Source organism: Brassica napus, chromosome C7 (genome assembly GCF_020379485.1).
Source record: "Brassica napus cultivar Da-Ae chromosome C7, Da-Ae, whole genome shotgun sequence".
In the NCBI taxonomy this organism is placed as follows: Eukaryota; Viridiplantae; Streptophyta; class Magnoliopsida; order Brassicales; family Brassicaceae; genus Brassica; species Brassica napus.
In genome coordinates, this window is record NC_063450.1 from 11,904,882 (window position 1) to 11,929,245 (window position 24,364).

Consider the following 24,364-nt stretch of genomic DNA (forward strand, 5'->3'; position numbering starts at 1 on the left):
TTCTTTCAAATTTGGGTTTAGCGTTCTTTGATGTTCCACTGACGATTTGGAATCGTCCTCTAAGTGGATTCGATGCATGCACAGATCTGGAGAGATGCCAGGAATATGCTTGAGAGAGTATCTGAGGGCTTTCCTATATTTGCGCAGTTTATTTAATAACAACGCAAGTTCTCCATTTGTCAGGTTGGCGTTTACGATTACAGGATAGGAATTATTATAGAGAAAAGCATATTTGAGTCCAGCGGGTAGTTTCTTTAACTCAATCTTTGGTGCCTTTTCGGGATTCCATTCCTCCAGAGAGGATGGTTGTCGATCGACAGCTTTCGTTAAATATCGATCGACGTTGATTTCTGAAGCGTCATCCTCTATGTCATCGACGTTTGCTATTTCTATACTTGTGTCCATTAATCGTGTGTATTCATCAGCTCTGATGTCGATGCTAAATGTTTCCTCTTCGGTAGATGTGAGCTTTTTTTTCAGGGGATCATCTGAGCATAGGTCTATGAAGGATTCTTCAGCCAACTCAGAGATATCGTCCACGTAAGAGGCTTGTTTATCGATTAAGGGTTGTTTTATCAGGTTTTCCATATCGAAGGTCATTGAAATGTTTCCAATGTTTAAACATACCCGACATTCCTTGACGTCGATGATTGCACCAGCAGTAGCTAGAAATGGTCTACTTAAGATGAGGGGATCTTTTGGTTCATTCTGGTATTTCAACACAATGAAATCCGTTGGTACGTGACAGTCGTTAATTCTTATCGGCATGTCATCTAGTACTCCCTCAGGTACTCTAACGGATCTATCAGCAAGAACCAAAGTTATTTTGGTGGGTTTGAACTCGTCGTATCACAGGGATATCGCGACAGAGTGTGATATGAGATTCACGCTGGATCCTAGGTCACAAAGGGATCGAGGAAAACTCTTATCTCGTATGTTGCAATCTAGAACAAAACTACCCGGATCAGGTCTCTTGATCGGGGTTTCGCCTTGGATTATTGCACTTACTTCCTCTGAAACCATCATGACGCTGTGTTCAGCAGCTGGGAAGCTGTTGGATACCATGTCTCTTACATATTTCTTAATCAAAGATGATGTTTTTATGGCTTCACTTAGCAGCATTTCCAACGTGATTTTATCGAATGCTTTCTTGCAGATCGCTTTATCCAATTCTCGCTTAGTTTTCATCTTGTTAGGAGGAAAGGGTGGCAAAGTTCTATACACTCTCTCTACTTCCGGCTTGGCAAGTGTCGAGCGTCGATCGACATTATTTTCATTTTGTCGATCGTTATTTATCACAGTCGGTCGATCGACATTATTCCCTTTTTGTCGATTGATTTCCACATCTTCTTCCGACTCCTCCTCTTCTTTATCGAGGTTAATCGTTTCCTTTTCAGCTTCATGGGGTTTTTCTGCAGAAGTGATTTCTACAGCGCTCAGGGAAAGGCGTTTTCCGCTTCTTAGTAACACAACACAAACTTGGCGTCTAGGGTTGGTGTCAGTTTTTCCAGGAAGGAATCCTTCATCCCTTCTAACAAACCCAGCGTTATGCGCAACTTGGCTATCTAATTTCTTGACATGGTTACTCAATGTTTCAAACTTATCATGTAAATCAGAATATACGGAATCCAATCTTTCATCGAGAAGCACACTCATTTTCTGTTGGCCTTTTAGAATTGTTCGATCATAGATTCCAGCTTGCTCTTATGAGTTTGTCCTGCATTGTAGGTCCTTGTGAAGCTCATGTTTCGCTGCTGATCGGCAAGTCTTTGTTTGTGAAAACCAGTTTCATCGATGAGGTCTACATGCTCTGCTTCATCTCCTTCACGTAGAAAAGTCTGACTCTCATCGGTAGACCGAACTTGCTCATCTCCAATCACAAAAGCATGAACTAAATCTGAAGTCAGATATCCGATCTCCATTCGAATTCTCAGCCAACTTCCTCCTCTCGAAATCAGTCTTCTTGGCACTAGTGCTAGATGCCACATTTTCAATGAGCCTCGTAGCTTCTTCAAGGTTCTTGGTTTTGAAGTTCCCTTGACTCGCAGCGTCCAAAGTCGCTTGGTCTGTCCAGTCAAGACCTTTAAAGAAAATATTAAGTAGCTGAATTTCGGAAAAAACATGATGTGGGCAGTTTCGCTGGTAGGCTCAGAATCTCAACCAAGAAGCCTTAAAAGCTTCAGTGGTGCCTTGAGAAAAATTATAGATCTTATTCCTAAATTCCTCGGTTCGTGCATCATCGAAGAAGTTGTTGAGGAAGTCAAAGATCCTGGTTGCAATTGTTTCAGCCAGTGCCTCGCATCTCCAGCAAGGGAGTGCGGGAAGAGTTTGCAAAATAGGTAGTTTTCAGAGACTCCAGGCACCTTGATGTTAGACACAAAGTCCTCAAGTGCTTCGATATGGTCTATGGGGTTTTCATGAGGAAGACCATGAAAGGGGTGCTAACTTACTAGAGAGAAATATTTAGGTTTTAGTTCAAAGTCTTCTCTTTGAATTTCTGGAGGATGGATCACAGACCTGTTAGTGTTGAACCGATCAGGTCTGTTGAAATCTCCAATAGGAATTGGAGCATTCAGAACAACAGTTACTCCAATAGGAATTGGAGCCATATGTCTATAACTGATTTGGTTTGATGCATTGCATACTCGACCTTTTTGAACTCCTCGAACTACTATTTCATTATTGAAATAGGTAAGAACATACTTACTTGCTTCCGGCAGGATGGCGTCGATCGACTTTTCGGTCCACCCGTCGTTCGATGTTGTTGTCTGAGCGTCGATCGATTTCGGGCCGAAATTCATGTCTTCCATCTTAAGTATCTGTCTGTGTCAGTAGGGAAAGAGGAGAAACTTAAGCAGATTCAGTAACAAAATCTAGACTATATTCTAAACTTAATCTAATGGTAATAAGAAAGAGTCCCCGGCAACGGCAGCAAATTTGATATCACTCAAATTACCCTAAGGAGTGAATTTCTCTCTCAAATAAGAGGTTCAGATGTAGTACTTAGGGAGCAAATTCACAGAGACTCTAGGATTACACAGTAGATTATGGTCTTGAAATAAATCTAAAATAATTGGTTTATAGGTTTTAAAGCAGTAAATGAATTGGTGAGCAAAGTTATTGCTCGATTGGTTTGTTTTGAGGTTGTTGACAGTTGGGAGAATAGCTAGATTCAGGTATATTCTCAGGTATGATAAGTAAATACTTAATTTAGGTTTTTTAGGGGTTTATTGATATTAATTATTCTTGAATTCAAACTAGGATATAATCAATCTGATTATCTAATCTGGATCTCTGATTTCAACTCTAGTATGTTAATCATGAGAAAGTGTCTCTTCAATCCTAAGCTCTCTCTCTAGAATAGTATGAAGCCGTCAACAATGGTTTAGAAAATAGTAAAATAGGATTTCAAGTCGTCCAAGGGTATATTGGTAATATGTGGTGACTTCTGGGCCTAAATTGGTCACGAAACAAGCTTGTCCTGTTTTCTGGAATCACTGTCGACCGACACCAATGATACAATATCGATCGACAGTCCTTCATTTCCTCGTCAGCTTCCTCTCGCGAGGCAGACTGACTTCTCTTCCATAAAACAGGCATAACGTCTCCTATAGGATGCTGATTGACCTCAAAATGGTGGCGTTAGAAAGCTAGGTCAAAACTCTGTCTTGTGTCAAAATATGGGATCAATCTAACGGTGGGAAGGTCTCCATCCATAGATAAACATCTGATGCATATGTGCAGTTCTGCACCTAAAAGGCTCCAAAATCACCATTGTTCTCCAAAACGTACCTAACCTGTAAATATTCTAAATTGACTCTATATAGTAGTAAATATATATTAAAACACTTATATACCATGATTGAAAGTGGGTAAAATCCATGGTATATCAGGAACTCACCAAGTACCTGTGCAAGACCATGGAAGACGTATTGTCTCGAGCATGGGCCCAAGTGTAATGGGAAGAGGACGTCGAAAGCCGCACCAAGGATCAACAGAAACAAGATCAGAAAGCAGCCAGGCAAGACCAAAACGATAGAGACGAGAGGTCCTCCCAGAAACCCGCGAAAGACCAAGGAGGCAGGAACCGGGGAAGGTACATGAGTCGTCCATTCGAGAGAGCGGAAGGGATGTAGGTGTCTACCTGGCCAGATATCTCACACTTTTCTGTATCCCAACCAGAACTAATCAACGCCCTAAGGCAGATGGGTCAACTGGTTAAATGGCCCCCGAAGATGAGGGCACCCGATTCCTTCCGGAACCTCGACCTCTGGTGTGAGTTCCATCGTGACCATGGTCACAAGACGGAAGACTGCATCGCATTAAAGATCAAAGTCAACGAGCTCGTCCAAAAGTGATATCTCCGGGAATTCCTCTCAGAAAAGGCAAAGAACCTCCTAAGCAAGGAGACACCCAGGAAATCTGCTGAAACCAAGCCCGCGTCACCACCTCGTTAGGCCGAGTAATCCATGGCATATCCGGACGTTCAGAGATAAGCGACATAAGCCATGCAGCTGCAAAGAAGAGCACTCAAAACATCTAAATCAAAACGGCTACTCTTGGGAACAGACGAGATAAGCTTCACGACGAAGGAGCAAGCGAAGGTCCTGGCTCCCCATCATGACGCTCTAGTAGTATCGCTTACCATAGCAAACTGCTTGGTAAGGAGGATCCTAGTAGATAACGGAAGCTCCAGCAACATCATCTTCCCGACCGTCTATCAGGACCTGGGGTTGGATGAAAGTGCCTTAACTAGAAAGACAACCCCACTCGTGGGATTCAGCGGAGAGGTGAAGCTAACCGCCGGTGAAGTGGTTCTTCCAGTCTATGCTGAAGGAATCAACATGTCAACTAAGTTCCTCCTCGTCGACTGCCAATCATCCTACAACATGATCTTGGGAAGACCATGGATCCATGATATGGAAGTTGTCCCCTCAACACTCCATCAAATGGTGAAGTTCCCTACTCCCTGGGGCATCAAGGCCATCAGGGGTGATCAAGAAAATTCTTGATCCTGCTACTAGACCACCTAAAAGGGGAAGACAAAGGTCTTATAGCAATAACAGTGTGGGTCCCGAGCTCCACACGTATTGGGACCAGAGACTAACAAGAGGAAAGGTACGCGACGAGTTAGAAACGAGAGAAGGAGGCCGAGGAATTCTCCCCAGCCAAACATCGACCGCTTCGCACGGTCTCCTTTGGATTCAAATCGAGCTAGTTCGGAGGTAGTCAAAACCCATAGTCCTTTCTATTCAAGGCCCAGATACGAAGCATCATATCTGGAGAACCGGATCTCCGCGATGATAACCCCAAGGAAAAGTAGGAAAAGTTCAGGGTCGAGGATTTGCGCTAAACTCATAAGCTCCAGCAGGTTCGGCCCAGAGAAGCTTCATTCCCCAGCTCGGAGAGGGCGACGGTCCACAGGTGTCATCTCCACATGTTGTCAGATGCCTTGGCACCCCGAAAACTCCGGCCTGGTAAGGAATACCAAGAAACAGGATGAGATACCTCATTTTCCCCGTAAAGGACCACTCGGGAGACCAATCTTCTGCGTACACTCGGGAGGGATCAGACCTCAGAAAGCTTTCAAAGTCCTCAATCAACCAGGTGGAGACGATCGCAGACCCAGTCCAAGGAATCCTAACTCCCCGACGACACCTTGGCCTTTCCAAAGGAGGGGCACGCACCTCGAAGCAGAATCATCCATGACGCCGGGGTAGAAGATCTCTATCCCGAAGAAAATAGCTATCAGTATAGGATCCCTGGGGCAAGCTCAACCTACGAACAATGCAAGGACCCATAGGTCAGAATAGAACCCGATAAGCCCTGGGAGAAAACTAGTAGAGAAACCACTTGGAGTATTGGATCCCCGACGGACTATCCCCCAGACGATGAAAGGAGGAACCCTTTCTACATTGAGCACAACCCCCAGGCTCATCACCCAAGGAAACGCCGAGCTGTCGGCCCGGGACCAACCCAACCGATGGCACACGACCAGGAGCTGTGATGAGCAAGCTGAGACGGGGATCTCCCAACAAGGGGACGAGGTTCTACGACAGGACAGAGTCCGTGAGCTATCAAAAAGCAAAGGTAAAACGTAGTCTACCTATTTGGAACACCTTGCAACCTACTATTCTATATTAGGATCCCCGGATCTCGATTTATATTACTTTATTATCTATTGTTTAAGCATTTTGGTTTCCTACTTATATGTATGCTAAGAGTCTCCGGACAAAGCTTATATAATGAAATAGTTCCGACTATAAAAGTAGTAGGAAAACCACAATACTTAAAGGGGCATATAGGGCTGGATCAGGTTCCATGAAACCTTCGAATCCCAGCTCAACCTCATTGATACGTGAAATTTCCACGTGAAAACAAATGGGTATGAGACATAAAGCAGGAATGGGTCTGCGCAAACCTGAGTATGCTGTCGATACTACCTAAAACCCTTGTACAGCCTAAGGCATATTGGGGTCCGCAAAAATCATACGCGCAAGTACTTGTATTAAAACGCTCCAGGCTATACGATACAGGGGACGCTATGTAAAAGTGCCAAAGTACTGTGACACACATGGAGCACTCGACTGCTTGACAAGACGTGGAAAGTGGTAAAGTCTGGCACTTGGATTTTCATCCACACCAGCAAAACTTTAATAAGTCTGATAGTGGCTTCTGCAGAAGCAGCATGCAGCACGGGAACTCGATAGTGACCAGCTTCCGAGCGGTAGAATGCGAAATCCCAACAGGTACCTGTAGTAGTCTCTCCTATGGAGGCGGAATACGTTCCCTGCGAAACCATAATTCCGGGTTAACTCAAAACCCGGGTCCAGGACCACAGGTCCTATAACAAAACTTTCACGAGAAATCCAAAGAGCTCTCGAAATCATAAAAGACCCCAGGGTCCAACACCTAACAACCACGGACCCACAGTCCATGTGTTCCACAGTCAAGCTGGGACATCAAGAACCCACGAATCTTGGGGTCTAAAGTCAACCAGACCTCAGACGTGTCCGAGACCCTTCTGAAAGATTCACGAATCTCCAAGTATTAAAGATGACTACATCTTCGGTCCAATCTAAGGCCTCACAACTTCTTCATTTCGAATAAGACCCTCAAGCCTGGAAGCTGAAAGGAAGGTTCCCTGAGTCTCAATAAAGACTAAGTCCTCCAGACCACCTTTCTTCACCACAAGTTTGATATAAATAAAAACCCAAAATTATCTTTATTAGCCACAGCAGGGCAACCACGCGAAAAACAAGGAGTAGCAACCATAGAAAGAGAAGCATCGTTCAAGGCAAAAGAGATTTAAAAAGAAATCAACCCCTCAAGGCTTCACAGACGAATCCACATCCATCTCCGGAGCCGGCGGGATAGCAGGTTCATTTTCGAAGGAAGGAGGCGGATCTCCCTTGTTTTTAGCCTCTTCCAAGGTCACCATTTTATACTGATCCAGCGCCCTGTTCAGGTCCCATTGGTCGCTGTGCTTGTTTAGCCATTCCCTCATCAGTTTCCACCGAGCAACAATCCTCGCTCCATTCACGGCCATCACCACCTCTAGCTTGAGAGTCTCCACTTCCTCCTCCAACTCCTGGCTCTTCTGGCTCACTGGTAGCGCATCAGCGGAAGATGTCTCGGCCACCTTCTCCAGTTCCCTCACCTTATCCTTGAGGTACCAAATCGCCAGCTCCCGGGCCGCACGCTGCTCTCTCTCTTCAGACAATTGGCGCTTCAAACTCTCGAGCTCTTCACGATCGATCACCTGGTTCTCGTTGGATAGTCGCTCTTTCAGGTGATAGAGCTGAGAAGTAACCTATTCGAAACAAATAACCTATATCAGAACTACTAAAGAAGAAAAGAAAGAAGCAGAATGCGAAGATTTACCTAGAGAAGTCCACCTTGGAAAACCTGGACAACTTCCGAAGGATCCCCAGCCGGAAGAACAACGCCATCTTGGGGAAAGACCTTTGAATTCAGGTTAGCTAAGACCACGGATAAACCCTCAGCAGAACGGGCAGCACCAGCTGACTGATGCGCAGACCTGGTTGTCACGCCCCCACCTTTAGACTTCTTTCCCTGAGACGAGGAAGTTGGCTCTGGCTTCACCATTGTCGCACGGCGACTACCTGTGATTATCACCTCATCTCCAGACGCGGTCCTACTGGCGGAACCCTTTTTGGCGGAAATCATCTTCGCCGCCTCCTGATATGCTACGAAAGGATCGTTGATAGCGCTCCCAGGCATGTTCCCTGTAAGAAAACTACCGTCAGACACCAAGAGCAAATGAAGAAAATGCGAAAACACACACTTACTCCAAAGACTGTTGCGCAACAATACTGTCTCGCTAACTAGGAAATTCACTTGACGACGGTCTAAAGGAAGCTGTCGCGCCCGAAGAACAGTATTTTCACCTTCCGCAGTAGCAGGATGAGTTCCAGCTGCAGAAAGAATATAATGATCAGAAAAAATGGTTAAGCACTAAAGAACGATCGGCTCCCCATGCCTACCTATGATGTTCGATCTATAAGCGGACCCAAGGAGCACCATGAAAGCATATCTCTCCGCCCATTTTTTATTAAAAACTGGCCCTTTCCGATCATTCTTCGGGAGCTCTTCCACAATCGGCACGCAACTATGAGGACGCAGGTGGAATCGTCCCTCCCCACCATTAAGAGGAGCCAGATGGTAAGCAAACAAAACTTCGTTGAGGCCAGAAGAGAGATACTCCAAGTCACCCAGATTCTGGATGGCTATAAGGATCTTCCAGGCAGGAGGGTTCAGCTGGGAAGGAGAGATCTCGAAGAGTCCGCACAAACTAACAATGAGTGCTGGGATTACCCCCCTGAAGCTGGAGACAAAGAAGGCCTCATAAACAGTAATCTCCCCCGGGGTGCAGCTGGAAGCCCTTTCCTCGGAAGCAGGCGCTTGGAGGACGATATGAGAAGGAAGAGAATACCTCCTCCGCCATTCCGTCAAGTCATCGTCAGCGACCGTTGAAGCGGGGCCTATCAATGTGGGAGCCGCCGGAGCATAAGTCAGTGGCAGGGGAGCCATCAGATTGAAATCAGATTCTTCACATGGGTCGGAAGAACTGTCGGAGTGAGACACAGAGGGATCAACCTTCCTCTTAGATCTGGCCTTGTCAACAACAGAAGGGTCGGAAAGAGCAGAGCGCTTGGACATAATTCAAATCAGTCCTATTCAACAAGCCGCGAGGATGGTAAGGAAGTCAGTGTCTAACCCTAACTGACTAAGACGACTCAATCTACCTAAAGAAATTCTCAGTAGCAAAGAAATAGAGGGATAAAAGGTAATACCTGAAGTAAGGATATCGTCGGCTTGGATGTAAAGAAGATGGGGAAAAGCCGAAGCATATAAAGGCCAAGATCGCGTGCTCCGTAAACCTCGGATCTCGCGATGATTTCAAAATTCAAATCACCCTCCTCCCTGGCAAATATTCGGAGCTTCTCTTCTACGAAACCTCGTATCAAGCCGGCGAACTCGAGAGCCCCCGGAAGAAATCATCAAATCTCCAGACTCCTCCTTCAAGAACCTAAAGAAACACTACCAAGGCTGGGTCATCTACAGAGAAACCGTCTCTCACTTGGATCCGAAGAAGAAATTCCAGCCTACGAAGAACCTAAAAGATGAGCTCCTAAAACGCTGTCCTGCCCGAGGGATACCTGCTGAGAATGTGCAATCCCGGTTGACTTGAGTGCACAAGTTATTCCCCGAAATCGATGACGAAATAGAGAAATAAGGGGCAAACTGTTGGGGAAAATACTCAGGTATCATTTTCCTCCGAGCCCCAGGCAGGACCCTGATCTCCGGATCCCCGTTCCAGAAGCGTTATGGGTCCCCAATATCGAGTACCCCAGTATCGGTTCCAGGAACCGCCTCCAGCTCCAAGAAATGGCAAATTGCCGATAAGGAGAACCTTCCATATTTCCGAATATGGAAGACTTCCATCTACTCCAACCAATAAGAACCGACCTATAGACGACTATATAAGGGGAACCCAAAGCCTAGAAGGGAGGATGGACTCTTTTAGACTTGAAGGCTAGAGTTCGACGGCTAGACTAGGGTTTCTTGCTCAATACTTTGTCATCTCTTCTAGTTCGATCTAATAAACACTTATTCAAGTCATAATCTATTTTACTACTCCAAAATCTATACAAAATATCAGCTCATCCATCGTTCCGTAGTAATCACAAAGATCCTACACAAAAATCCCCTAACAAAACCCTAGTTTTAGCCGCCTAGCTATAATCTCTAAGTCTCAAAGTGTCGATCTCTTGCTCTAGGGTTTAGGTTCCCTTTATATAGTCTCCCTAAGGTGGGCCTTAGTCAGTTGGAGTAGGTTAAACTCTTCCATATTCGGAAATATGGAAGGTTCTCCTTATCAGAAGTTTTCCTTTCCCCGGGGGAAGGGGACGGTCTCGGGACCGGATCCGGAGAACTCCATAGGGGGGAACCGGGGTTCCTCTTAGCGGGGACCCAGAGGCCAGTGTCCGGCCTGGGGTCTGGAACAATTCAACACCTGAGTATTTTTCCCCAACACCTGTAGCTATACTCGGCCTTAGTTAAGCACGACTTCAGTTTGCATTTCTTGAGGCTCTCTGAATCGTGTCGAGGAGTGTATGGGTCAGGACCCAGGAATTCTGAGAGGGAGAATCTTGGCGAGGCAAAGGATTAGGGGGATGAGGAAGTTTAATAAGACCCGGAGGCCGAAACTTAGGATCCTCATGCTTGATTCCGCTGGCCTTGCTTGCGCCTCTTGAGCTTGTAAAGCTGTAATGGACTTTCATTTAGGTCTTTGCCCTGGTCTCCTTATTGCGTTTAGCATACTTGATACTCCTTGAGGTTTTGATGTTATAGTTGTAGCTTCTTGCGTTGTCTTAGGATTGTACCCTGACTTTTGACAGGGGGGACATTCAGTATGTTCGTCTTGGTACTTGGAGATAGCCTAGTTGATTCTTGGTACCGGAGTAGAACTCTTGGACATGTTGTTTGCGGTGAGCAGTAGTGTCCATGACGAATAAAAAAGGTGGAACCATTAGTTGAACTCTGCCCATTGATTCTTGGCCACTCTCAACCATGTAATATTTCAATCTGCACAAAAAGGTAGGCTAAAATCAATGCTGCGATAACCTTGTGTCGTGCTTTCTTGGAAACCGGAGGATCCTGGGCATGTTTTCCCAGAATCCGAAGATTTAGAGATACATCCTTCTGAAACTCATGGCTTGTGGATGCGAATCTTCATAAATCGGAGGTTGTATGGATTTTCGTCCAGGAACCCGGAGGCTGGATGGACTTTCGTCCTGGAACCCGGAGGCTGGACAACCTTTCGTCTTGGAACCCGGAGGCTGGATGAACTTTCATCATGGAACCCGGAGGCTGGATGGACTTTCGTCCTATAACCCGGAGGCTGGATGGACTTGCGTCCTGGAACCCGAAGACTAGTTGAACTTTTGTCCAGGAACCTGATGGTTGTGTGGACCTTCAAGGGTACCTTCTCGTATATCTTTTCGACTCGAAGTTGCCTCCGTCGGGTAGACTCTCGTTGATTGGTAGGTAGGCTTTTTGGAGCAGTGTCATCCTTTATCAAAACCTGGGAGCGTCTTCCAATGTGTCATCCAGCTACCCTTGGGAAGACTTACAGACGGAACCAGATGTGTTAGGCTCGTGAAATTTGAGTATAGGGATGCGTCACATTCCACCTTCCGTACATGGGTTACTCGTGAATTTTTCCCAAGAGATAGCAGGTCTCTCTTATGGACCCGGAGATTCAATAGCTGGATCCTGGGATCGAACGGAACCGTGGTATTGTTTCAGAACCCGGAGATGTTGTTGGGACCCGTAGGTCATTTGTGGAGCCCGGATGCTGCCCTAGACCCGGAGGTCACCTTTAGAACCCGGAGGTTGAGTAAGGACCCGAAGGTCATTTGGGAACCCGGAGGTTCCTTCAAACCCTGAGGTCGTATTTAGGACCCGGAGGTCGTTCGGGAACCCGGAGGTTCCTCTAGACCCGGAGGTCATTTTGAACCCAGAGGTTTCTCTGGACCCAGAGGTCGTTTTGAACCCGGGGTTATATAAGAACCTGGAGGTTTACCTTTTCCAGGCCCTGTGATCTTTTCAAGACCCGGAGACTGCATGGGGACCCGAGGGTTCTGATCTAATAACCCTGAGGTTATCTTTAGACCCGGAGTTCGTAAGAACCCATAATATTTTGTTTTGCGGGGACCGTACTCCGCCTTCCTAAGCAAGACTACTCCCAGTACCTGTTCGGATTTCGCATTATGGCGCTCGGAAGCTGGCCACTATCGAGTTCCTATGGTGTATTCTACTTCTGCAGGAAGTCACTGACATGCTTAGAGGGTGCTGGTGTGGGTGTTATGACACAAGTGCCAGGCTTCGCTGCTTTGCACGTCTGGAGAAGCAGGGTTTTAATTGCTCTATGTATTTCACAGTACTTTTGCAATAATTATACCATGTGTTCCCTGTATTGTGTAGCACGTAGCGTTTTAATACATGTACTTTTCACAATGGTACTCTAGGGACCCCGATGCGCCTAAGGCTGCACAGGGGGTTTAGGTAGTTTCGACAGCATACTCTGGTTTGCGCAGACTCATTCCTGCTTTATGTCTCATACCCATTATCGCTCCCTGTACAAACTCTGAGTTTGAATACAGTACTTTTGCGTTTGTATTTATTATGCTCCCTGCCTGAGAGTAAGCGTGTAAGCTCCTCACGCAGTACCTTGAATTTTATGTAATATGCTCCCTGCCTGAGATTGAGCGTGTAAGCTCCTCAGGCAATACCTTTGCATTATGTGTAATATGCTCCCTGCCAGAGAGTAAGCGTGTAAGCTCCTTAGGCAATACCTTGCATTATACATTTTTCGTATCCCTCATGGGAGTAGGCTCTTGAGCAGGAGTACTATATTTGACAGCATACTATGGCTTGTGCTAGCCCATTCCTGCGATTGTCAAATATTTTCCATGCGTCATATGTGTGAGTTTCCACTTATGCACAAGATCATAGGATCTGGTAATCCCTTTTATTGATCTAGAGGCAGGGATTGATGTATGGGTCGGAGCCGCAGCTTCTCTCAACAGTAACCTGGAGGCCGGTGTCCTGCCGAGGCCTGGATGATTTTTCCCAACCAGTTTTCCCCTTATTTCTCGATTTCGTCCTCGAACTCGGGGAATAACCTGTGCACTCAAGTCAACTGGAGTTGCTCATTCTCAGCAGGCTTCCCCTGGACAGGACATCGCTCCAGTAATCCTTCTTTCCCAGGTTCTTCTTTGGTATGTACCGTGTTCGGACCTGGAGGGGAACAAATTTCCCCGGGACAGACCGGGGTCTAGTAGATGTTTCCTGGTTTAAGGGGGCTCGTGGCCTGAAGTAGTTCTCTCTGGTTGGCGCGAGACCTGATGGGGAACTGCTCGATGCTTCAGTGGGCATCAACACCGGCTTGTCGGTGGCAGGTCTTTTGGGCTTGGCATGAACAGGACGTCGCTCTGAAGTCTCCTTTTCTGGGTTCTTTTTAGGCCTGGGCCGTGTTTGAACCTGGAGGGGAGTCAATTTCCACGAGATATACATGGGTCTAATGAATATTCCCAAGCTTGTGGCTTGTTTAGGTCGATTGACCAAGGGAGATTCAGGATCCTGGCCTTGCATGTTGATGGATGGCAAGAATCGTAGGTTTTGCTGGCGAAGATCACTTGTATCAGTTGAAATCTGCTGTAGGTGATCTGTTGCCCCGCTCGGAAGTAGGAATTCTTGATCTTGGATTCGCATTGCAGTGATAAGTGAGATCTGTCTTCCTGACGCAGGACCTTGGGGCGCATAGTCACATATTTCCTGGATCCGAACGGCACATGACAAAAAAAAATTATCGAATTACTTCTTGCTTATGTGCCCCATGATTGGATATCGGCTGGAGAATGATCTTCTGAATAACCTACACCCTGACTCTAGGATGGAGAAACCTAGAGTTTGTGGATTTGGTTCGCTTGGAACCCGAAGGTTTTGGGGTATGATCTTCTGAAACATGGAGGTTTGTGGGCTTCGTCCCTTAGAAACCCAGAGTTTGTGGAACTGGTTCTATTGGAACCCGAAGGTTTTGGGGTAGACCCTTCTTAAACATGGAGGTTCCCGGATATTGGCGAGCTCCTCCGTCTGCCTTGCCAATGACCTTTGTACCTCTGGCGTATGGAGCAATATTTTTGCTCTTTGTCCTCCCTGTTTTATTTTACTTTTTCAGGTAAAGCGACAGTACTTCTCTGTCCCTGGGCTTGGAGAGTGTGGGTTGACATGATTTCATGTGATATTTGACCCAGATTGGTCCATAGGCAGAAATTGACCTAGGTTTGGAGCCGGAATCGGTTGTTTAGATAACAGGATTTCTCCAGGATGAGGTGATTATTCTCTTGCTTCACAGGGGTTAGCGTTTTCTTATGCATACTAGGACATGATTAGTCCACTCCTGCTGTTGATCATTCCCGGAGATTGCGAGAAATTCTTCCATCACATCGCCGTATCCTTTCATGCGCTGGGCCATGGACATCGTCGGACCCCTTCATAATTCAAAGCAAAAGCGTTTCCTCTTAGTCCTCACCGACTTCTTCTCAAAGTGGGTAGAGGCAGACTCGTACGCAAGTATTAAAGATATCCAAGTTGAAAATTTCGTATGGAAAAACATTATCTGTAGACATGGAATTCCCTACGAAATCGTAACTGATAAGGATCTCAGTTCATCTCCACCTGATTCGAAGCATTTTGTGAAAAATGGAAGATACGACTAAACAAGTCGACTCCCAGATACCCACAATGCAACGGACAAGCCGAGACGATCAATAAGACCATTCTAGACGGACTTAAGAAACGTCTAGACGCTAAAAAAGGCAGGTGGGCAGACGAGCTTGAGGGAGTCCTCTGGCACATCGCACGATCCCAAGACGAGCAACGGGAGAAACACCTTTCGCCCTCGTCTACGGGCCATAATGCATGAATCCCGCAGAAGTCGAGTTCCCCGTTGTGCGAAGGAGATTACTGCCCGAACGAGAAGAGATCAATAACGCCATGCTCCTAGACGATCTTGACCTCATCAACGAGGGCCGGGATCGAGCACTTGTCTGAATGCAGAATTACCAACACGCAGCCGCCAAATATTATAATTCCAACGTACAGAATCGCAGATTCAACGAAGGAGAGTTGGTTCTCTGCAAAGTATTCCAAAATACCGCTGAGCGAAATGCGGGAAAACTTGGAACGAACTATGAAGGACCCTACAAGATCGTGAAAGTCGTTTGACCAGGCTCTTACGAGATAGTCAACATGCAAGGCGTAAAAATCCCTAGAACTTGGCACGCAATCCATCTCAAAAAATACTATCACTAAACAAACCACTTCGCAACGACCGAACTACGAGATGGCTTGATCTCCATAGGGAGTACGTAGGCAGTTTGTCGAAAAACGAATTCAGCTGTCCCCCCTCTCTAAAAAGGGGGGGAAGTGGGTACGTATACTCGCATACTCCCAAATTCAAAATATCCAACCATGCCCTCGATATTTCTGAAACTTTTTACCCTTCAAAACCGAGCAAATCATCTTCGTCCAACAAATTATATCCGAGTCCTGAAAAATCTCGCAAGTAAACCAGTCATTAGGGAAAAATCAACCTCCGGCACTGCGGGACGTCGCATAAATCGCCTAAGAAGTTATTTCCCGACCGACAAAACGAAACTCTCGTCACGAAAAATAACATACGCACTAACATGTCCGGAAAACACATATTCTTCGCGAAGACCCAAACGGTAATATCTACCACAAGTTCGTTGCTGATCACATCGAACTCTTAAACGTCCTAAACAGACACGGCCATCTCACGAAGATGACCCTCGTACATCCGACACAAGGATAATAGCGCTATAAAAGAAATCCGAAATTTTGGTCAAGCACTTCCAGTTGGCTTAAAAATTGTCTCTGGAGAGATGCTTGATTCGTATCAGACAAGTCGTATAAGCCGAGAACCTATCGCAGACTTTAAATCGGTACGAGTCAGGTTAAAATCGCAACAAGCAAAATCAATAGCCGGCTAGTCACCGCATCAATCTTAAAACCGAATGTAAACCTAGGTATTGCCCTAAACCCAGCGCACTGGTCTCTAACATCTCAAGGCATGATATCGAAAAGAAGATACGAGATCCTAAAACATGCCTCTATGCTTACGTTCAACGTCTTCAGATATCCCACGAAATTAGTATTTCATGGAAAACGCTCGAAACAGATCGCGAATAAAGCATTTCACATCGGAGAGAGATATGAAATGACAACTCATAATCCTCCTTCCATACAGTTACTCACGAAAAACGCAAACTGATTATCCATTCATAAAAAAAAAAAAAACAAAAGCCGCAAAGCGGCAGGGATTCAAAAGCCACAAATGGCCAGTCCCGAAAGATAAAACAAGGCCATCCAAGGAAAGAACATAAACATAAACAAAAGAAAATCTCTCACGAGAGATCGTAACCATGGTCATCTTCTGAACTCAAGCCTCCCCTTCGCCCATCACCTCGTCCAAGCTCGGGGTCGCGTCGCCTCTGTTTTCCCCAACCACGGGATCTTTCCCCTCTGGGTCTTCAGAACACGTCGGAAGGAAGCACGTAGACTTTAGGTCAGTGAGGACGAGATCGAAATCCCCATCCACGGCCACCGAATATCCCTTGCAATCGGACAACCTGGTCTCTTCGGCCTCTAAAGACGGAGGAGTCTTGCTCTGGAGTACCCGAACTACGGCCATCCCGCCCTCGACAATCGCCAAGGCCAAATCCCTGCTACGGATGCACACGAGGGAGCCAAGAAAGGCAGAGATCTTCGCCAAACGAGCCTGGAACTCAGCGCGGAGCGCATCCTTGGCCTCTTTGATCCCGCGGCTCGTCGATCCTACATCACTCTCGATCTGACGCTGAAGTCGACGCACCTCCGAAAACTTGTCTTTCCTGGCTTTCTTCTCCTTAAGTAGAGAGCTCGCTGTCTTACCAAGGTCCCTCTCGAGCTCCCCGATCTCGACCTCGAGCTTGGACACCTTTTCAGACCGCTTTCCTTGCATCTCCGTCAGATCTCTCGCAAGACGATTGGCCTCAGAACCGCACTCGCTGATCATTCCGTCGATCAGCGACACGAACTGTGAGACAAGAGAACAGTTTGAGATACGAAACGAGGCAAGATGGAAATATTTGATGAGCTAATCGTAAAAATCCAAAGAGAGGGACGAACCTTTCCGCGGAGCCCCGACGCCAGATTCGAGCATCATTGCTGCGAAGACTCCCCGTCACCGCCCTTGGTTAACTTCCTCTTCCGGCCCTTAGGCAGAACGACTGGAGCGGCACTGGGACCACGCAGCGCCAGGACAATTTCTTTCCTGGTCGGAGGAGGAGGCATGGACTCAGCGGCCATCTCTTTGTCCTCGACAAGAATCGGAGTCGTAGACGATCCGGTGGGCTGAACCGAAGCGTCCGGAACACACAGAACGCTCGTATCAACTTGAGTTCCTGCGTTCTGCGGAACCTGAACCTCAGCACCATGATCCGGAGTAACGGCCAGAGCAGAAGAGGACGGGAGCTCGGTGTCAGCTCAAACTAGTTCCTTTTCGGCTTTGCAGCGAGCTAGTTTCTCTCGGAAGGAAAGATAGCCGCCGACGCAAGCTGGCGCCTCAACGGAGGAATGCGGAACCGGAGCTTGGGAGGTGGCCTCACCCATCTCAACGTCGGAACTTCTCTTGTCACCTTGGGAAGAAGACATCTTGAAAGCTAGAGTTTAGGAGAGAAGCTAGAGAGGATTTGGGAAGGAAAGGAAGGTGTGAGAAAAATGAAAGATGGGGACTCTCTACTTATAGAAGTATGAGCTTAGGATTTCGATTTATTATAACATATATATATATTCTCGTTGATGTTCCTCTGCGGAATTCTGAATGTGAACTTCGTCCAATACACCTATCTTGCCTAATTTGCCAAACCGCGTGCTAGAATCTCATCGCGATCCACGATTCTAACGAGCTGGGGGGCTAACTGTTGGGGTCAAAAATGGTTACAACGAAGTTAACATTCAAATGTTCGTAAAAAAAAAATTAGCAAGAACGTTTTTACGAAAAACAAATCTTCGAAAAATATTTGTTTTTACGAAGAATCTCACGGAGAAAACACGTTCACGAAACATCGGAAAAAGATTCAAACAAGGTCACTACGCAGCAACCGACAGCGACCGAGCTCTCACCGAAGCACGGTCGCTACATAGCGACCGAGCACGCACACGTCTCGGTCGCTACGTAACGACCGAACATTCTTAAAACGTCGATACGACACGAATCCATGCATTCTTGTTTACTCTTTAATTCTATCTCCCGAAAACCGTAGCTAAACCATTTCATGTTTTTCGCCACTCGGAGTCATCAATCGAACTTTTTGATAAAAACCGCGGGAAGTTTGTTTTTATCGAAGAAACCGTAATAAACGTTTCGAGTCAAAGACGGCGCAAGGAGGCCTAAAACACAACTTGAAGCCACTTACGATTTCTTAACCAAAATCCCATAAGCCGTATGACGGTTTATGCTTTGTTCGTAAGAAAAGGATAAAAAGTCAAGTTTCCGCGGATAAATCTTAAGTTTCCGAAGATAATCACGAGGATCGGGAAAACAGAATATCTCCATTTTTAAGATATGACGGCTTAAGGGCTGAAGGGGAGAAGCATAAACTGACCTAGGAGCGAGTGTATAAGGAGTCCTAGGCGAGAGGCAGAAGGGAGAACTTTTTCACAGTAAACTTAGCACTTAGAGCAATTTTAGGCAATTTTCCGTCTTTTTTATCCGAGCTGCGACTCAATTAGGTTTTTTCCGTCTTAGGGTTTTAGAACCAGGAATCTCACTGACAGCTCTCATAGCCAAGGCACTTACCTTGTTGTAAACGCTCAAACGCAGATTCGGAATAAGAACTATCTTGCTCTCTTTTTCGATTTCTTATTTTATTATTGTTCTCGTTTCGTGTTCTGATTGCTTGGCGTGTGGTATTAGCAGATATCCGGGACCTCTGGGAAACTAGGGTTCTCCTACTTTCCTAATTTAAACGGAAATCGACAGCGCGAATTTCGGTTCCCACAGTATGAGGCCCTAATTTTTGAGGAAAATATTTCATGAATAGATTACTCCAAGTTTTAGGTTCCATGTTCCTTCCCCCGGGTTCTAGGTTCCCGCCTTTAGATTCCAGGGACCTGCCCCCGGGTCAGGGTCCCGCCTCCGGGTTCCGACTTCTGGCTTCCAGGTCGAATGGTTTCTCCTGCCTCAGAAAAAAGAGGAAGTATTCCAATATATAGGCCGCCCTTAAGAAAATTGTAAATATTCTATTATCTAAGGATATATTGAATTTTTCCAAACCCTAGGAAGGGGGCACGACCTCCACTATAAATATAGGTTTCTAAACCTAAGGAGGAGGGGAAGACATCCATAGATAGAGCTCACAAGTTCTACAGCCGCCAAGGCAATATTCTAACCCTAGAAGACCTTTTCCTTCGACATGCCTATGATAGGCTGATCCCGACGATTGTTCCCGACAAGATGAAGTCATACACTCACAGAAGCACGTCTACAACTTCATCTACTAGTTCAGACCGTGATCTCCTACCCATCTCCAACAAGACGCCATGCTCACCGAAGCATACCGACGCTCCATTCTCACTGCAGCACGCCGACTAGTTTATCATCTGTCCCGGCCATGTGTCCTCTATTACAGATGATTCCTTTCAACTACAAGAGCCACGTGCTCCCAAGGCCATGTGCCCACTAGGCCGCGTGCCCAACAGGCAACGTGCCCATCTTGGCTATGCGCCTCCATCAATACATGAACTACGAATGGCTTGATCCTCTTCCGAGGGGTACGTAGGCAATCCCCACTAAAGGATGCAGCTATAAATCTAAACACCTTCCATGGTTCCATACCAAGACGCTCAAGGGACCGACCCTAGAGTCGGGACCATCAACTATCATCAAGAGGACCCCGAGATCTCCATTATCAGTAGGCGGTCCCCGCCTGACGACTAATCCCTTCTACCGCTACCAAGGCACTGATGACATATACTGGCCCATACTTAGATGGCAGTATCCCAAGAGCAAGACCTCCGAGTTCACTAACTATCAAGGCGGAAGAATGCACTACGACTACCCATCTCCTTCTTCATATCATTCCGTAGATCTGACCATGGATCGCTTGTACACAAAAATCCCCTAACAGTTTGGCGCTAGAAGGAGGGGCAGTTATTACCTACGTGATGATGATGATAGGTAGAATGCGAAATCCCAACAAGTACCGGTAGTAGCCTCTCCTAGGGAGGCGGAATACGGTCCCTGCGAAACCAAAAATTTATGGTTCTCACAAAATCCGGGTCCTAAATACGACCTCGGGGTCTGAAGGAACCTCTGGGTTCCCAAATGACCTTCGGGTCCTAAATACAACCTCGGGGGTCTGAAGGAACCTCCGGGTTCCCAAACGACCTCCGGGTCCTACATACAACCTCAGGGACTGAAGGAACCTCCGGGTTCCCAAACGACCAGCGGGTCCTATATACGACCTCATGGTCTGAAGGAACCTCCGGGTTCCCAAACGACATGCGGGTCCTAAATATGACCTCAGGGTCTGAAGGAACCTCCGGGTTCCCAAACGACCTCCGGTTCCTAAATACGACCTCAGGGTCTGAAGGAACCTCCGCGTTCCCAAACGACTTCCGGTTCCTAAATACGACCTCATGGTCTGAAGGAACCTCCGCGTTCTCAAATGACTTCCGGGTCCAAAATACGACCTCGGGGTCTGCAGGAACCTCCGGGTTCCCAAACGACCTCCGGGTCTTAAATACGACCTTAGGGTCTGAAGGAACCTCCGGGTTCCCAAACGACCTGCATGTCCTAAATACGACCTCAGGGTCTTAAGGAACCTCCGGGTTCCCAAACAACCTCCGGTTCCTTAATACGACCTCAGGGTCTGAAGGAACCTCCGCGTTCCCAAACAACTTCCGGTTCCTAAATACGACCTCAGGGTCTGAAGGAACCTCCGCGTTCCCAAACGACCTCCGGGTCCTAAATACGACCTCAGGGTCTGAAGGAACCTCCGGGTTCCCAAACGACCTTCGGGTCCTAAATACGACCTCAGGGTCTGAAGGAACCTCCGGGTTCCCAAACGACCTCTGGGTCCTTACTCAACCTATGGGTTCAATGTTTATCTTGCAGGTTCTAAATACGACTTCCGGGTCTAGGGCAGCCTCTAGGCACCAGAAATGACCTCCGGGTCCCAACGACACCTCTGTCTCCCAACAACATCTCCAGGTCTTCCCAACGGCAGCTGGACAACGCATTGGAAGACCCTCCTAAGTTTTGATAATGGAATACTCTTCTCCAAAAAGCCTACCTAGCATTCAACGAGAGTCTACCCGACGAAGGCGACTTCGAGTCAAGAAGATATACGAGAAGGTCCCCTTAGAGGTCAACACAACCATCAGGTTCCTCGACGAAAGTCCTCCCAACCTTCGGGTTCCCTGACAAAAGTCCATCCAACCGTTGGGTTCCTGCACGAAAATGCAGGCAACCTTTTAGATTACAAGAAATACTCAGCAAGAAGCTTCTAAGTCCCAGGAAAGTGGGACACAAGGTCATCTCAGCATTGATTATAGCCTCCCTCCGGGGGCAGAGTGGAATATTACATAGTTGAGAGCGACCAAGAATCAATGGTAGAGTTCAGCTAATGGTTCCACCTTCTGAATTCGGCATGGACACTACTGCTCGCCGCAAGGAACATGTCCAAGAGTTCTACTTTGATACCAAGAATCAACTAGGTTATCTCCAAGTACCAAGATGAACATGCCGAACGTCCCCTGCCAAAAGTCACGGTACAATGCCGAGACGAGGCAAGAAGCAACCGCTAAAACATCAAAGCTTCGAGGAACATCAGGTATTCTAAATGCAATAAGGGGACCGACACGGAGACCGAATGAGAGTCCATTACGACTTTTACAAGCTCAAGAAGTGCAAGCAAGGCCAGCATAATCAAGCATGAAGACCCTCGGTTTCGGCCTCCGGGTCCTATTGGACGTTCTCATCTCCGAGATCCTTAGCCTCGCCAACATTCTCCCTCTCAGAATTTATGGGTCCTAACCCATACACTCCTCCACACGATTCATGGAACCAGAGAACCTCAAGAAATGGATATTGAAGTCCTTCCTAAACTTAGGCGGAGTATAGCTACCGGAGCAGCACAAGTATCTGGGGTATGAGTAGAAGCATCACCCTTTACACAGACGATCCCGGCTTCTCCATCAAACTTTCGGCGAACTCCGACTAATCCCCACCATGTGAGCAACGTATCATCTTTATAAAGGAGAGGAAAAAAGTCTTACAGGCTCTGTATGATCCTGCGCAACAGCGTTGTCCACCCTTCGAGCATTTACTAGGTCCTACATGGTGGTTTTTTTCTGAATATCCACTACCAGGTCATCAGGATCAAGGGTACAACTATATCCACGTGACCGTCATCACTCCAGCCAAACACATGCCCATTGAAGCATGCCTGTAAGTCTATCTACATTGGTCCAGACCCGACATCATGCCAACCAGACCAAGCATAAGTACATCTGAGCAATACTGACAAGGAAGCTTGATGGCCCAGGCTACGAACCGACGTCCAATTCCAAATTCAACAAGGAACCTGATACTACGGTGCAACACATGGAGTCCTATGAAGAAAATCATGTTATTTCCTGCCTTCAAACATGAAGCCATAAAATAAGGGGCAAACTGTTGGGGAAAAATATTCCATGAAGAGATTACTCCAGGTTCCAGGTTCCAGGTTCCGTCCTCCGGGTTCCAGGTTCCCTCCTCCAACTTCCAGGGTCCTGCCCCCGGGTCAGGGTCCTGCCCCCGGGTCAGGGTCCCGCCTCCGGGTTCCGACTTCCGGCTTCCAGGTCGAATGGTTTCTCCTGCCTCAGAAGAAATGGAAATCTTCCTTAATATAAGGAAAACTGCTTAGACACGAAGAGATCCTCTTAAATCCAAGAGAAAGAGGTAGTATTCCAATATATAGGCTGCCCTTAAGAAAATTGGAAATATTCTATTATCTAAGGATATATTGAATATTTCCAAACCCTAGGAAGGGGGCACGGCCTCCACTATAAATATAGGTTTGTAAACCTAAGGAGGAGGGGAAGACGTCCATAGATAAAGCTCACAAGTTCTACAGCCGCCAAGGCAATATTCTAACCCTAGAAGACCTTTTCCTTCGACATGCCTATGATAGGCTGATCTCGACGATTGTTCCCGACAAGATGAAGTCATACACTCACAGAAGAACGTCTACAACTTCATCTACTAGTTCAGACCATGATTTCCTACCCATCTCCAACAAGACGCCATGCTCACAGAAGCATACCGACGCTCCCGTCTCACTGCAGCACGCCGACTAGTTTATCATCTATTCCGGCCATGTGTCCTCTAAAACAGATGATTCCTATCAACTACAAGAGCCATGTGCCCACTAGGCCACGTGCCCACTAGGCCACGTGCCCAACAGGCTACATGCCCATCTAGGCTACGCGCCTCCATCAATACATGAACTACGAATGGCTTGATCCTCTTCCGAGGGGTACGTAGGCAATCCCCACTAAAGGATGCAGCTATAAATCTAAACACCTTCCATGGTTCCATACCAAGACGCTCAAGGGACCGATCCTGGAGTAGGAACCATCAACTATCATCAAGAGGACCCCGAGATCTCCATTATCAGCAGGCGGTGCCCGCCTGACGACTAATCCCTTCTACCGCTACCAAGGCACTGATGACATATACTGGCCTATACTCAGATGGCAGTATCCCAAGAGCAGGACCTCCGAGTTCACTAACTATCAAGGCGGGAGAACGCACTACGACTACCCGTCTCCTTCTTCCTATCATTCCGTAGAGCTGAGTACAGATCACTTGTACACAAAAATCCCCTAACACTAATCGCAGGTCTAACTCATGCCCACGAAATGGGGGCAGAGAACATCCATGTCTTCGGCGACTCCCAGCTGATAATCAACCAAGTACAGAGAGAGTACCAGGCAAAAGACGACAGCATGATCCAGTATCTGGCGGTCGCTCAACGACTAAATAAGAAGTCAAGAGCTGCAAGCTCACTCAAATCCCCTGGGAACAAAACTCACAAGCCGATGCCTTGGCTAATCTAGGGTCTGCCCTCGAAGCGAAGAGCCAGATGAGTATCCCCTTGCTTGTGCTTCAATGGCCAGCCACCCTGGAGGAACCCCCGTCAGAGGAGGTCTCTGCCGTCGA

At 47.0% G+C, this 24,364-nt stretch overlaps 1 protein-coding gene across 1 annotated transcript; it reads right to left on the bottom strand.

The window, feature by feature from the left end:
* Positions 1–849: 849 nt before the first annotated feature.
* Positions 850–1,656, bottom strand: LOC106408789. The gene has a single exon (XM_013849491.1). The coding sequence runs from the start codon at positions 1,654–1,656 to the stop codon at positions 850–852; it is 807 nt and encodes a 268-aa protein (XP_013704945.1).
* Positions 1,657–24,364: the final 22,708 nt, after the last annotated feature.